Source organism: Sinocyclocheilus grahami, unplaced genomic scaffold (genome assembly GCF_001515645.1).
Source record: "Sinocyclocheilus grahami isolate Dianchi unplaced genomic scaffold, SAMN03320097.WGS_v1.1 scaffold139.1, whole genome shotgun sequence".
Taxonomy (NCBI): Eukaryota; Metazoa; Chordata; class Actinopteri; order Cypriniformes; family Cyprinidae; genus Sinocyclocheilus; species Sinocyclocheilus grahami.
Genome location: NW_015505318.1, coordinates 1,388,511 through 1,402,403, shown reverse-complemented (window position 1 = coordinate 1,402,403; position 13,893 = coordinate 1,388,511). Strand labels below are relative to the sequence as shown.

Below are 13,893 nucleotides of genomic sequence, written 5' to 3'. Positions count from 1 at the left end.
ACAAATATATTTTACATGAATATTTTATAACACAAAACACTGCCAGTATGAAAGACAAATGAAAACATCAGAGCAAAAGTGTTTCTTATGAGCCCATACTACTACATACATCACTTCAAAAAGCTTCAATTATAGTTTAGCGATAGCAAATCAGAGATAACATGAAATGGCTGATGCACTTTCAGATTTCACATACAAAAACAACAAAATAAACACACTTCTTCTGCACACTGCGAGCAAGACAAGAAACTAAATGAATAACCATTTGTAGAGATTTGCTTTGGAAACTGAGCAACCTTTTGATTAAGGCAGACGTATCGTAGTCGTAAATACCACAAAAAGTACCTTTCTTGAAATGTTAATAAGCTGGACTCACTACTGAGTCTGAGAAACTCTCCCAAGCAAGTAAAGATTCACTTAAGGTATTTTCCCTTCATCCTCCAGAGAATAGCTTTACCCAGTGATGACTGCGTAATAAACCTTTAAAGGGGTCATATGATGCGATTTCAATTTTTCCTTTCTCTTTGAAGTGTTACAAGCTCTTGGTGCATAAAGAAGATCTGTAAAGTTGCAAAGACTAAAGTCTCAAATCCAAAGAGATATTCTTTATAAAAGTTAAGAGTCAGCCACACCTACCTAAAACGGCTCGTTCTAACACGCCCCCAACATGTCTATGTCACGATTTGGGTGGCGTTAAGCAACCTTCACGCAAAGAAAGAAGGCGTAACTTTTATTCTCGCTGTAGTTTTGTTGTTGCCGCCGCCATGTCGTGAAGGCCCTGTGTTTCGTTGTGAAAGCGAAACTACTTTGTTTGGTCTTCCAAAAGAGGATGATATTGCTTCGTCATGCCTAGAGCTGATCCGTGCTGGTCGCTGAGGAAATACTTCAACTTCACGCTGTGGATCGCCAGATCAGCTTTCACCGTGGACGAAGCGGAGTCCAGCCCGGGGTCGCCACATGTGGTTGCCGCAGGCATCACAATATGGTAAGGGACGTAACATTTCCGTCACACGCTTGAGGAATTCGGCCAATCATAACGCACTGGATAGCTGGCCAATCAGAGCACACCTCGCTTTTTCAGACCAATGAGCTTTGTAAAAATCGACGCGTTTCAGAAAGGCGGGGCATAGAGGCGAAAAAATTATGTACAGTATGTGGAAAATAATGTGTTTTTTGAACCTTAAACCGCATAAACACATTTCATTACACCAAATACACAAAATAATGTTCTTTTTAGCAGTATCATATGACCCCTTTAACAGTGTCTATAGAAAAGATCAGGGCAGCGAGAGCGCCTTGGCCAGCCGGGTCCAGAACCAGACCTGTGTGCAGGGCCTGGTGTAATCACAGATGGTCAGAAAACGGAGAATGCTGGGAAAAGGCTCCTTCATGGATTTGTAGACAACAGGGATTAGACGTTTAGAGCGAGCTCCTGCAGCAGAGACAAAAGTCAAAATGTTACAAGAATTTCTGTGCTGCTTTAATAGCTGCATTATCCTTCAGATTTAATGACATGAAATGAATACTTCAGCACAGTTTAGCACAGATATATCACAACTGGAGAGTTCAATGACTGAAATATAGCTCCAAGCAGTAATGATCGGCTCAGTCTTTAGGAAAACAATGGATGTGCTTTTAAGCAGGTAAATTTAGGAGGACTATTTCAAAACCGGTGTAAGAGACAGACTTCCTGCTGCCAGGTGGTGCTATGACAGTTACCCACAATAATAATGTCACTGTGATCAGCCTCCATGACCAAACATACAGCTCAAGTTTGCTCTAAATCACATGAAAATGAATTGCCTTACCATGGAAAAGCTGATATAATTGTTCAATGCTGATATATACTATATAGCAATTCTTAATTACTTAATTGTCTAATCGTCACCAAAAGTAAACTATATTATCACCCACCTCTGTATAGAAAGTTGGATATATTAGCATTTTCAACTTTCAACCCATATTCTCACTTAAAGTGATATATATACTATACAGCAAACTTCTTAACTGCTTGATTGTTTACATCATAGCAAAATGTAAACTATATTTTTGCCTAACTATGAAAGTGCAGTCAAAATTTTGCCAGTGAAATCCAGTCATTCCAATAGGATTCTGTGTGATTGGGAGTTTTATGTAAGGGCGAAAAAGTTACCCATGCAGATTTTGTTAGTTGGTCATGTGAATTTAGCTTGAAAGTGTCTGTTGTGTGAGTTTGGCTTTATACATCGCTACACTATTGACAATAGACAATGGATCTTCTTAGCCTATAACATTTTGCTAATGTGATTGTACCTTTAAGCATGAACATATCATTAACTTTAACATGATTTTATTTAAAGCTGCTTTGGAACAATGTATAAAATTGACTTGGCTATACAAATTTGTTTTTGGCAATTTATCATCATCAGTGTCTTGGTAGGGTTGGGCGATGTCTACAGTGAAACAACGCGATGGACGATGACGTGAATCCTTATAAGGGAAAACAACTAACGATTCCTAACACCGTGTCTACACCAGATGCGAGTGGCGCGGCGTGACAAAATACTATAGAACCACTGATCTATAATAGAGATGAATTATATATAGATCAGTCAATAGAACACATTATAATCAGTGATGACAGGGGGCGGGGGTGTGCCCGAAGAGTGAATCCTTATAAGGGAAAACACGATTCCTAACACCGTTTCTACACCGGACGTGAGCGGCGCGGCGCGACAAAATACTATAGAGCCACTGATCTATAATAGAGATTTATTATATATAGATCAGTCTATATAACTCATTATAATCAGTGATGCTGTCTACACTGGATGTGGCGTGACACGACAAATCCCCGGCAGTAAACTGCTGCCGCGTTCTATTTATGACGTGCTGACACAAATTTCAAATGATTTTCAACGGTCGCTTTGTCGCGTCCAGTGTAGACAGACTTTAGCTGATGCGGCGCGGTGTAGACACAGTGTAACGGTTGCCTGTTACATTACAGTACATAAAATTTCCCTTACCACATGAACAGAGTAAGGAGAGATGACTGAGGACGATGGCAAATGATTTGCAGATCCTCAGCACCACTGACAAACATATAAAATGTGTGGCAAGTACTGCCGCTCCATTGTATAAACAGTACGTGCGATCACGAATCTCGAAAGTGAAAGTGAAACTAAAAGCGATCGTGCATTCAAAAGCACGATGCCAGGTATAATAGCGGCTCCCTGATGCCGAAATATGTAGTATAATTACCCAATTATATAACTGCGAGGAAAAATATTGAAATATATATTTTCCTCCCATCTCGTATTTATTCCCTTTAGGGGTTCTGCCTACACATCATTTTCTTTCCGAACACAGTATTGGGATGTGGGGGGAATGGGGGTTGGTCATGATGCCGGCTCAACATCGTGATGTCTATCAGGCATCGGCGATGGACGATGGCATCGTCTATCGGCCCAACCCTATGTCTTGTTATTACTTTGGATGAAATGGATGACAATCCCAATGTCTTAGGGGAAGGAATTTAAAATTCACTGCATGCACTTTTCACAAAATCAAAAATGACTGACTTCCTATTGGGTGGAGATACTGAATATCTGGGTGAAATTTGTTCAGCTTGATGAGAATTATATATGTACAGAGTTTTGTGCATGTATGTAGGAAATATGCACTATGTTTATGGCTGCCAACTCTGGTGTGCGTTTCAAATTTCTGGTTTAAGCATGTTAAATTGACAAAACTTGACACAAAAAATCAATAGGGCCCTCGAACAGTGCTTTGGCCCTAATAAGCTAGTAATAAAAATGGCAATGCAACTCAAATAAGTATTAAGAAAAATGGTGTACCTGGGCAAAGGCTGAGTGCAAACTTGGTCTGAAAGTCACATGCATCACTGTCCAGATAGTCATCAGAAATGACCACCACCATCCTCTTGCACCTAAAGGGGAAAGAAATTAATATATTACAACTGACCACAAACATTTAAAGATATTAAACAATTCATCAAGAATTTATAAATGTATAAAATGCATACAATAATAATAGCTAGGAATGCACAGATATTAAAATTCTGCTGGCCAATACCAAAGCAGATTTTTTTAAATAATTATTTTATGACTGACACAATAAATGGCTGATATTACTGTTATAGACTATTTTGTATAAACAAATTAAAAATAAAAGACACCACAGCAATATTATGTATGTGATAAAGAACAGATATTCATTTTTATATTTGCTAAATATTACAACTAAAATTGTTCTTAAATTATTATTATTATATTTTTTAAAGATTACCTTTAAGTGAGCATTGGATGATAAATAACCCCAAACCAACTTGCCTTTTCTCTATGAGCTCACTGGCGATGGTCCACACGCACGTGCCAGGAAGGACATCTCGGTCAAAGACACACAGCTTCAGGTTGTATTTAGTCTGTTCCAACTGTTTGATCATCTCATGCACAAACTGAAAGTCATTCTGACAATAGCAGATGAAAGCATCAAAGGTCTCCGGTGTCAGTCCTGTCCAGTGAAGACAATGATTAGTTGGTAATCTGCTACACAAATAACTCCACAGTGCATTCAGACAGAACAGGGACAACTCACCTTGTGGATCATCATACAGCGTGATGCCTTCTCGCTCCTGTGTGCGCGGCCCACAGCTGTCCACCACTGGAACCTGGACAGGCTTCCTCTGTTGTCTTTCCAAATACTTCCTGCAGTCATCATCTGTGCACAAACACCAACAACATACAACAGCACTTAGATGGAGATCTTCTCTGTTGTCCAAATTAACGAGAGCCACTTCATTTGTGTTTTCATTTCCTCAGAATTAGTCCTTCTTTTCTCAATCATGCTCTTTGGAGATTTTTTCCCCCCTTCTTTTTTAGGGATATGGCTTAATTTTCTGAAAAGATGTTTCAATAAACAGACAACTTCTGTTTAAGTGAGTGGACAAGAATTGCAATAAAATGTGAAATTTCATACAAATTTTTCTACTTGTGGGTGGCTCTGTTAAATAATTCTGTTAGAGTTCAATTCTGTTATTCTATTATCCGTTCTGTTATTTTCCTTTCTGTTACATTTTTTTTACGGACATGAAAAACAATACTAATATTGATAATAATGTGACAAAAAAAGCATTTAAATTCATTCAATTTAGTTATTTAAAGCATATACATAATTAATCAAACATTAGGGCCTGGTTTCACAGACGGGTTTAGACTTAAGCCAGGATTAGGCAATAGTTCGTGGTTATATTATAATATAAAAGATATAATATAAGTAAAATCTTGTTGACATACCTATCATTTCTTTGAGGTCAGATATAACATCTTTCCTTTCAGCTTTTTCTAAAATCGACAGTAAATTTGCTACTGTTGCCTCTGGACGAGTTTCCCACTCCGTTAAGACCTTTTCAAAGGGATACTCTCTTTTCTCGAAGTTTTTGATCTCCAGGTAGGTGAAGTCCATCAATTCGGCGACTGTCCTCCAGTCTGCTGCCACTGTGTTTGTTGGGTTCAAATACAGCCCCAGTTTCTTTCGGAAACTGCAGTTTAAAGCCGTTATTGGAATCGCTTCATAGTCTATACTTGATTCTGATGCCATATTTATGGCAAAATCGGATTTATACAAACTAAAGTTGTTAATCTCCGCGTTTAACTCGAGAAGAGAAAGTGATACAAAAGTTAAATATTGTAAGGTGTCATTTTCCGACGCTACCGATAAACTGTCAGGAACTGTGGTTTGCTACACAGTACAGTACATAAACAACTACGTGAAGATTGAGGAAATGTTCGCAGAAAACGTGAGTCAGAGAAATGACGAAATACACGTACAGCCAATGGAGTCATGAGCGCGCGTATGTTCAGGTACAAAGGCAGGATCGACCGTTTACATATCTATGGGATCGACTGTTTCAGGACCAGTGTCAGGACGTTGTGCGTCCTGGAGAAATGAGTCAAACACTGATCTCAGATCTGCTTCCAAAGGCACCGCGAGCAACACCAAATATGGACCATTTCCGCTGCGATTACGCTGGGATTAAGTTGTCTCTTTTGCAGAAGCGTTTTGGTTCAGTGTGTCGAATATTATTCAATATTTTGTCTAATTATGTTTACAGCTTTGTTAGCGTTTAGTTTAAGTGATAGTGAAGCAATTTTGTTGTAAAATATGAACATTTTGTCCACCAAAAGTCAGTGGTCTGACTCTGACCAACATACAGGAAGCTATTTTATTGACAGGAAACATATATTTTGACTTATTTTTAAAATGATAAAATTGAGTAACCCTAAGAAAAGTCCTTGAAATTCATGTATCATAAATATGCTTTAAAGTTTGAGGGGGGAGGGAAGGTTGCTTTTAACTTTTTTACTAGCGTTCTCAGCACACAGCTGTCTTTTACAGCGTTTTCCCTCAGTTTTTAAAACCAAACTGAAACAGTTGGCACTTCTCACTTCCTTTTTCTGAATAAATGAAGAAAATATTCTTTATGTGCGCACTATTCAAACTTTTTCAGTTTTCATCATATATCATCACCGTTTCATGTGATGAGGGAAAACTCACCCCCCCCCAAAAAAAATCCCAGTCCTTTTATTTCCAAACCAAAACTTTATCATACTCGACTACACCAGGACATTCACAGGGATTTATTAAAACCACCAGAAATTCAATATTGTATTCAACACAATATATACAAACACATGAAAATCTGAGTTACAGTTCATAAAAATGTCTTCAGAATGTGAGCAGCGGTTTCTGTGTCTACGTGTGAAAACAGATTCAGAAAGGGCAACACAAAACCAAACTATTTTACACTTCCCCTTCCTCATTCCACTGCGTAACCTGTGGCCAAAACAGATGCCTCGTGTCTATTTGTGATGCTCAGCAGCAGAAAAAGCACTTTTCCACTACATCTCCTCCTCAGAAACTCTTATTCTTGGAGAAGTAGAAGTCAATGCCTCTGTCTTTGTGTTGTCTTGGTGTGTACGATGAGCCCTTCCTTACTTTTGCTGGTGGACCAGACTGAAAAGATAACAAATTACATTGTGTAATATGTTTAAAAACAAGCTTATCTTTGTCCCTAATAATCAATGACGTTACGTTGCTAATAATCTTACTGATTTGTTGTTGATATGACGACTCCACTCAGGCGCTGTGATGACAGGGGAAGGGTATGTTTCGTTGAGTGAAACCTGGGCGCGTGAGAGTGCAGAGTTGCTGAGGGTCCAGGGGGTGTGAATGTCCCCACCTTTAATTCCTTGAAGCTCTGGAACCCACTGTCGCACATAGTCCCCCTTCACAGACACGTCATAAGTGTCAATTTTGTATCAAATTATGCCTTATCATCCTGCAGTAATCTCTCAGACGCATTAGAAGTATGTGTAACTTCCTCTTCCTATATTTACACTTATGCTCATAGTAAAGCCTGCTCATTTAAGTGACAATGAAGAGCAAAGTGGAAAATACCAGGATATGCCTTTACGAATATGATTCACATAGGTTTAGGCACTAAAAGCTGCTTTCAATTTATAATTAATGGTCATTTTAATTATTGAAACATCCATTTAATTTGGATATTATCATATTTCCATAAGGATGTACATTTTTATCACTAAATTAGTGTCAGCCATTTTTAAAAACCAAGGAGAGGGAGTGTTCTCGGGGAAACATCCAATCATTTGGTATCTCTGGAAAGCCCTGAATGTGCTCTGTACAGGACTCCAGACTTAAAACTGTGACGTGTGAGGTCTCAGAGAAATTCACTCAAATATAATGTCCACTACAGAGGCAAAAACTCCATAGCTGGGTCTCAGGAGGATATACTACCATATTCAAGAGTTGGTGAATGATTTATTTATTTATATTATTTTAACCATCCTAAAACAATAGTTTGATTTTTTTTAATGCTTCCCTTATCAATTTTGGTGTTTTATGATTTGTTATGTCATTGTATTTTTTATTTTACTGTTTAAATTATGGTTATTTAATGACATGTTGCACTGTGACAACTTAGAACCTGCTCACTGAAGTAACAATAAAGAGTATTAATATGTATGAATATGATTCACATAAGAACCAAAAGCAGCTGTTAATTTATTATTAATGATCATTTGAATCATCTAAACATCTATTCAATTGAATGATATCAGAGTATAATTAAGCACTTTTAAAACTGTAATTTATTTTATTTTGTTTATTATATATATATATTTTTTTTTTTACTAAAGCCTGTTAATTGTTACTAACCTGCTAAATTATTTAATTTAATTTATGTTGATTAAAACAATGGTTTGATAATTTTGTTTCCTTTTCCAATTTAAGTGTTCCATGGATTGTTTTATCATTATTTTACTTAAATTATGGTTATTTAATGTCATGATCCACTGTGACAACTTACCCCATAGTACTGTACGCATTGCTATTGGAGCAGGTTGTCATAAAAGTTCAAGTTTATCCTTTTGTTTTAAGAATACAAATAACTAATATTACTTTTCAAAATGATAAAGCTCTAAAAATACATCTACTCTGAGAAATATTCACTGGAGGAATAAGTGTGACAACTACTCTCTTACTTTTTTGTTTAGATGTGCTAGCAAAATATATGAATCAAGAATGCAGGTGTTTTTTTTTTGGTTTTATGTGCTATTACCGTAAAAGACCTGTAAAAACTACAACTTACGTTATTGTCATAGTCCAGTCCTTGTTTGATCATATTAAACTTCCTGTTTTCTCGTGGGTCATTTCCTATTCCAGCACTATAGAGCCAGTTTCCATAGTTGCTGCAGACGTCATGGTCCACCTGACACCAATGAAAGACAATAGTGCATCAAGCGGCAGCAAAAAGCAGAGAGCATCAACCCACTCCATCACACATAGGAAATGTTTCCTACCAGCAAATATTCGAACCACTCAGCGCCCAGTCTCCAGTCTAAGCACAAGTCTTTGGTCAAAAAGCTGGCCACATTTTGACGTCCTCTGTTGGACATGAATCCTGTCAGTGCAAGCTCCCTCATGTTCGCATCTACAAACGGCACCCCAGTTCTCCCCTCTGAACAACAAGCGAAAAATATTTCACTTTTCATTGAGAGAAAATCTATTGAAATGTGCATTCTTCAGTTGATTAATAAAATCAAGTACAAAATTAAGAACTGGATAAAAAGACTAGCAAATTCTAAGAGTCACATTACCCTTCCATGCATTGAACAACGTCATATCCGTCTTCCAGGACACATGCTTGTCTTGCAGACCTTCAGATAAATGAAGGAAGAAACAATCATTTAAACATTTCATTTGCTGATATTAGAATTGAATTGAGAACTTTAAAATTGGTTACTCAAGAACCAGTTATAAATACTCAAATGTTCAAAGAAAATAAGTATTTAATGAATTTACATGTTTTGCCCTCCACTACAGTTTGAAAGTTTGGGGTCAGTATGTTTTTTGTTTTTTTTTGCAAGAAATTACAACTTTTATTCAGCAAGGATGCATTAAATTGATAGTAACAGTAAAGACATTTGCAATGTTACAAAATATTTGTAATGTTACAAAATTTCAAATAAATGCTCTACTTTTGAACTTTCTATTCATCAAAGAATCCAGAAAAAATCAAAAAGCAATGTTGATAATATTGATCAACATTGATAATATTTTGTGAGCACCAAATCAGCACATTAGAATGATTTCTGAAGGATCATGTGACACTGAACAAAAGAAATAAATAAATCCAGGCTTACCATTCATATGAAATACTCTGTTTCCATATTTTAAACCCACAAACTTGAAGTAATCTCTCCACAGAAGTTCAAATATCACCCTGGTGAAGAAAAATGTTGTAATGCTGCATATAAAACACTGACACGAGTTAATTTTATTTGACACGTTACTCACCAGTATGTGCTTTGGTTGGCGGTTCGTTCAGCCTCATACTTCTTAATCTGCTCATAGATGTACCTGGCTGATATGCAGCCCAACGCAAGCCTGAAGGAGGAGCATCAAAAACCCATGACTGCTCAGAATTAGTCTTTGCTTTGCTCATATGAAAACATCGTTTTGAGGGAATAGTCAGAAAATTTTGTGGAATAGTCAACTCCGATCATGCCATTCCGGGTCTCCTTATAAGTTGCAACAGCATTCTGTGAGAAAACAAAAGCATTAAATAACCCTCTCTCATTGATTAAAGGGGTCATATGATGCGATTTAAATTTTTCCTTTCTCTTTGGAGTGTTATAAGCTCTTGGTGCATAAAGAAGATCTGTAAAGTTGCAAAGACTAAAGTCTCAAATCCAAAGAGATATTCTTTATAAAAGTTAAGAGTCAGCCACACCTACCTAAAACGGCTATTTCTAACATGCCCTCACATGTCTACATCACTATGTGGAAATATTAGCATAATGCCGCCCAAATGTGCACGCAAAGAAAGAAGGCGTGGTTTCAGGAACAGCAGTCGTGTTGATGCAGCCATGTCAGGGAGACGCTGTGTGTTTCAGTGTGAAAGCAAAAGCACTTTATTTGGCCTTCTGGAAGTAGATGCAATTAGGAATCATTGTCACAATGCACTGGGTCAGCTGGCCAATCAGAGCAGACTGCGCTTGTCAAAGGAGGGGGCTTTGTTGAAAATGACGTGTTTGAGAGAGGCGGGGCATAGAGGACCTAAAATAATGTACAGTATTTGAAAAATGTGTTTTTTGAACATTAAAGCATGTCAACAACATATTCTGTTACACCAAATACACAAAATAATGATCTTTAAAATAGCATCATATGACCCCTTTAAAGGAGTTGTTCATCCAAAAATAAACATTTGCTGATTTACTCACCCTCTGGTCATCCAAGATGTAGATGAGTTTGTTTCTTCATTAGAACAGATTTGGACATTACATAACCTACTCACCACCAGTGGATCCTCTGCAGTGAATGGGTGCCATCAGAATGGGAGTCCAAACAGCTGATAAAAACATCACAATAGTCCACATGACTCCAGTCCATAATCCGTAATATCACTTGACCTCCTGTTGTCCTCTCACTTCAAAATCCACAGACATACACTATTTGTTTAGAACTGAGGCCTGTTTTTGCTTGTAAACAGTGTTTGATCTGTGCATATTTCTCTCCTGATTCAGACAAGATGAATTTGAAAAAAGCAATACTATAGATCGAGGACTCGTATTTTAGCCAGAAGCAATGGTTTGAAGTTAAAAACTTCTTAATAATGGATTTGTTTATCACAAACACGCAGCTTTTCGCTTCACAAGATGTTAATTGATGGACTGGAGTCGAGTGGAATACTTGTGGATTATTGTGATGTTTTATCAGCTATTTGGGCTCTCATTTTGACGGCACCCATTCACTGCACAGGATTTATTGGTGTGCAAATGATGTAATGCTACATTTTTCCAAATCTTTATGGATGAAGAAACAAACTCATCTACATCTTGGATGGCCTGAGGGTGAGTAAACAAATCGGAATTTTAGGGTGAACTATTTCTTTAAGTCATTTTTAGAAAACTGTAAGAAGAGGCCTCACTGTATCCCAAAAGTAATGTTTCAGCCTAGCAAGAGCCTCAGTCTCTCCACCGCGGCATGGGAAGGCCGAGCGGCAGTCCTCCACCGGCTCTGAAACCACAGACAGGAAATATATCATGATTATTCCTCACTGCTTAACATAAAATGAATTCTGTTTATCTTGTAAATATTCCTCTGTGGATTGTACAGTCATCTGAGAGGAAATTTCAGCACAATTCATGTAACATTGCTATATTAAGAAAGAGGAAATATGAGTAACTGATTCAGCCTGGAGCTTTTCACCATATTACTGACTGTGCCATGTTTTGTATCTTGAGATACTTGTGCAGTTTACTCTAAATACAGTATAATTATGTAAATCACAGGTACCTGTCTGTCCCAGGCCTTCAAATGTCGGGATGGTGCCCTCCTCCAGTCCAAGGGGAAGAGCTTTAACCTTCTCCGGGGTGGAAAGGACAGGTCGCACTCTGCCCTGTCCCTCAACCACTTTTCTAAACTGGGTGTAAATATCAGGTAACCTAACAAAAACAGCAGAAATTAGAAGCACAATCAGGAAATTCAGTCACACAAATAATGTGCTGATCCCACATTGATTTGAAACTGAAACTGCAATTACTAATCAGATCCTAAAAAACAGGAAGTTACAGTAGCAGTGGACTTGCAGAATAGTTTTCAGTACTTTCCTAGGAAACTTCACAGAAAAGTTGAATGAGTTGTTAATGCGAGAGACTGCAGGTGAATAGGGTAAAAAATATGAACTAATAGTTATCACCTTACTTACCCAGTTGATTGATTACATTCATAATTGCAAAAAAAATTTGTATTACAAGTTTTCTAAAATGGTATGTTTAAATATGCAAATTAGGCATTATTTAATGAAATATGCACTAATTTGCATACATTCTAGTACAAAAATCTGAACACTGGATGAAGTCAGTTTCAAAATTCTTGTTTATTTTTTTTTTACATATTAGAGTCAAATGTTTTTACAGAGGGAATTTTGGGTATCTCTTTTTGTCACTCCATAATTCAGAAAAATCTTTGAACAGCCAGAAAACAATATATTTTCACAATTTTGGGGGGAATAAAATGTTGTATACAATCAAGCAAATTATATATGAACAAATCCCCCTGTAAAAATCTTCAGAATATGGACAGGAATAAAAATGTAACAAAGTTTGCCAAAAATCTCAAAATTGACAGGTGCATGAAAAAATAGTGTTTTGCTTGCAGTCTCCCCCCTTAAATTTACTAACATAGATAGGCTAAAGTAATTGGTTATTTTTTATTATGTCAGCACCAAAGTTTATTTTAATGAAAAAAAACGGTGTAGTTTTAAGCACAAAAACAATAAAACACAATAAAAGAATAATCTGTGAATAAATCTGTTATAAATTCTATTAAAAAAAAATACTTAAATATATAATAATAAAATTACTTATGTGGTATTTTGCATTTTCAGATAATGGTTTTCATACACCTGTTTGGTAAAGTTGTTGAAGTATAGCAAAATATTATGTAGGAGGGAAAAGCACAGACCATAACAGTTCCATAATACTCTCAAAGTTTTGAAACATTATAATTAACTATCCAAATTATGGGATTAACTAAGGTTACACTTATGTTATTGTTAAGTGACAGTGTTAACATTTTCAATAATTGACATAATTCTAAAATAAAATCAATTATAAATATTAGATGAAAAACTTAAAGGGGTCATATGATGCGATTTAAATTTTTCCTTTCTCTTTGGAGTGTTACAAGCTCTTGGTGCATAAAGAAGATCTGTAAAGTTGCAAAGACTAAAGTCTCAAATCCAAAGAGATATTCTTTATAAAAGTTAAGAGTCAACCACGCCTACCTAAAACAGCTCGTTCTAACACACCCCCACATGTCTACGTCACGATGTGGGAAGATTTGCATAATGCCGCTCAAATGTTCACGCAAAAGAAAGAAGGCGTAACTTTTATTCTCGCTGTAGTATTGTTGCTGCCGCCGCCATGTCGTGAAAGCGCTGTTTCTCGTTGTGAAAGCGAAACTACGTTGTTTGGTCTTCCAAAAGAGGACGATATCCGCTTCATCATGCCTAGAGCTGATCCGTGCTGGTCGCTGAGGAAATACATCAACTTCGTGCTCTGGATCGCTGGATCGGCTTTCACCTTGGACGAAGCGGAGTCCAGCCCGGGGTCGTTGCATATGGTTGCCCGCCGGACGCTCCTTCATCGAATCTGCCGGCCGTGCCGTTCTCAAGCCTGCCCGCCTCTGCTCACTCAAGGTCGCGGTGTGTGACGCTGTTTCATTGTGAAAGCGAAACTACTTTGTTTGGCCTTCCAAAAGAGGACGATATCCGCTTCGTCATGCCTGGAGCTGATCCGTGCT

General features: G+C 37.3%; 2 protein-coding genes across 2 annotated transcripts in view; both read right to left on the bottom strand.

Moving 5' to 3' along the window:
- Positions 1 to 1,202: 1,202 nt before the first annotated feature.
- Positions 1,203 to 5,737, bottom strand: myd88 (MYD88 innate immune signal transduction adaptor). Its single transcript, XM_016280399.1, has 5 exons — positions 5,295 to 5,737; positions 4,597 to 4,719; positions 4,332 to 4,512; positions 3,837 to 3,928; positions 1,203 to 1,432 (listed from the first exon to the last, which is right to left on the bottom strand). The coding sequence occupies exons 1-5, from the start codon at positions 5,596 to 5,598 to the stop codon at positions 1,278 to 1,280; spliced, it is 855 nt and encodes a 284-aa protein (XP_016135885.1). The 5' UTR covers positions 5,599 to 5,737; the 3' UTR covers positions 1,203 to 1,277.
- Positions 5,738 to 6,615: 878 nt separating this feature from the next.
- cry-dash (cryptochrome DASH) overlaps positions 6,616 to 13,893 on the bottom strand; it is an 11,269-nt gene continuing 3,991 nt past the window's right edge. The window contains exons 5-14 of the mRNA XM_016280398.1: positions 11,884 to 12,032; positions 11,516 to 11,604; positions 10,052 to 10,124; positions 9,880 to 9,970; positions 9,726 to 9,805; positions 9,180 to 9,239; positions 8,883 to 9,040; positions 8,672 to 8,791; positions 7,110 to 7,286; positions 6,616 to 7,014 (exon numbers count right to left, since the gene is read on the bottom strand). Coding sequence (XP_016135884.1) covers positions 6,913 to 7,014; positions 7,110 to 7,286; positions 8,672 to 8,791; positions 8,883 to 9,040; positions 9,180 to 9,239; positions 9,726 to 9,805; positions 9,880 to 9,970; positions 10,052 to 10,124; positions 11,516 to 11,604; positions 11,884 to 12,032 — 1,099 coding nt within the window. The 3' untranslated portion in view covers positions 6,616 to 6,912. The remainder of the gene's footprint in view (positions 7,015 to 7,109; positions 7,287 to 8,671; positions 8,792 to 8,882; positions 9,041 to 9,179; positions 9,240 to 9,725; positions 9,806 to 9,879; positions 9,971 to 10,051; positions 10,125 to 11,515; positions 11,605 to 11,883; positions 12,033 to 13,893) is intronic.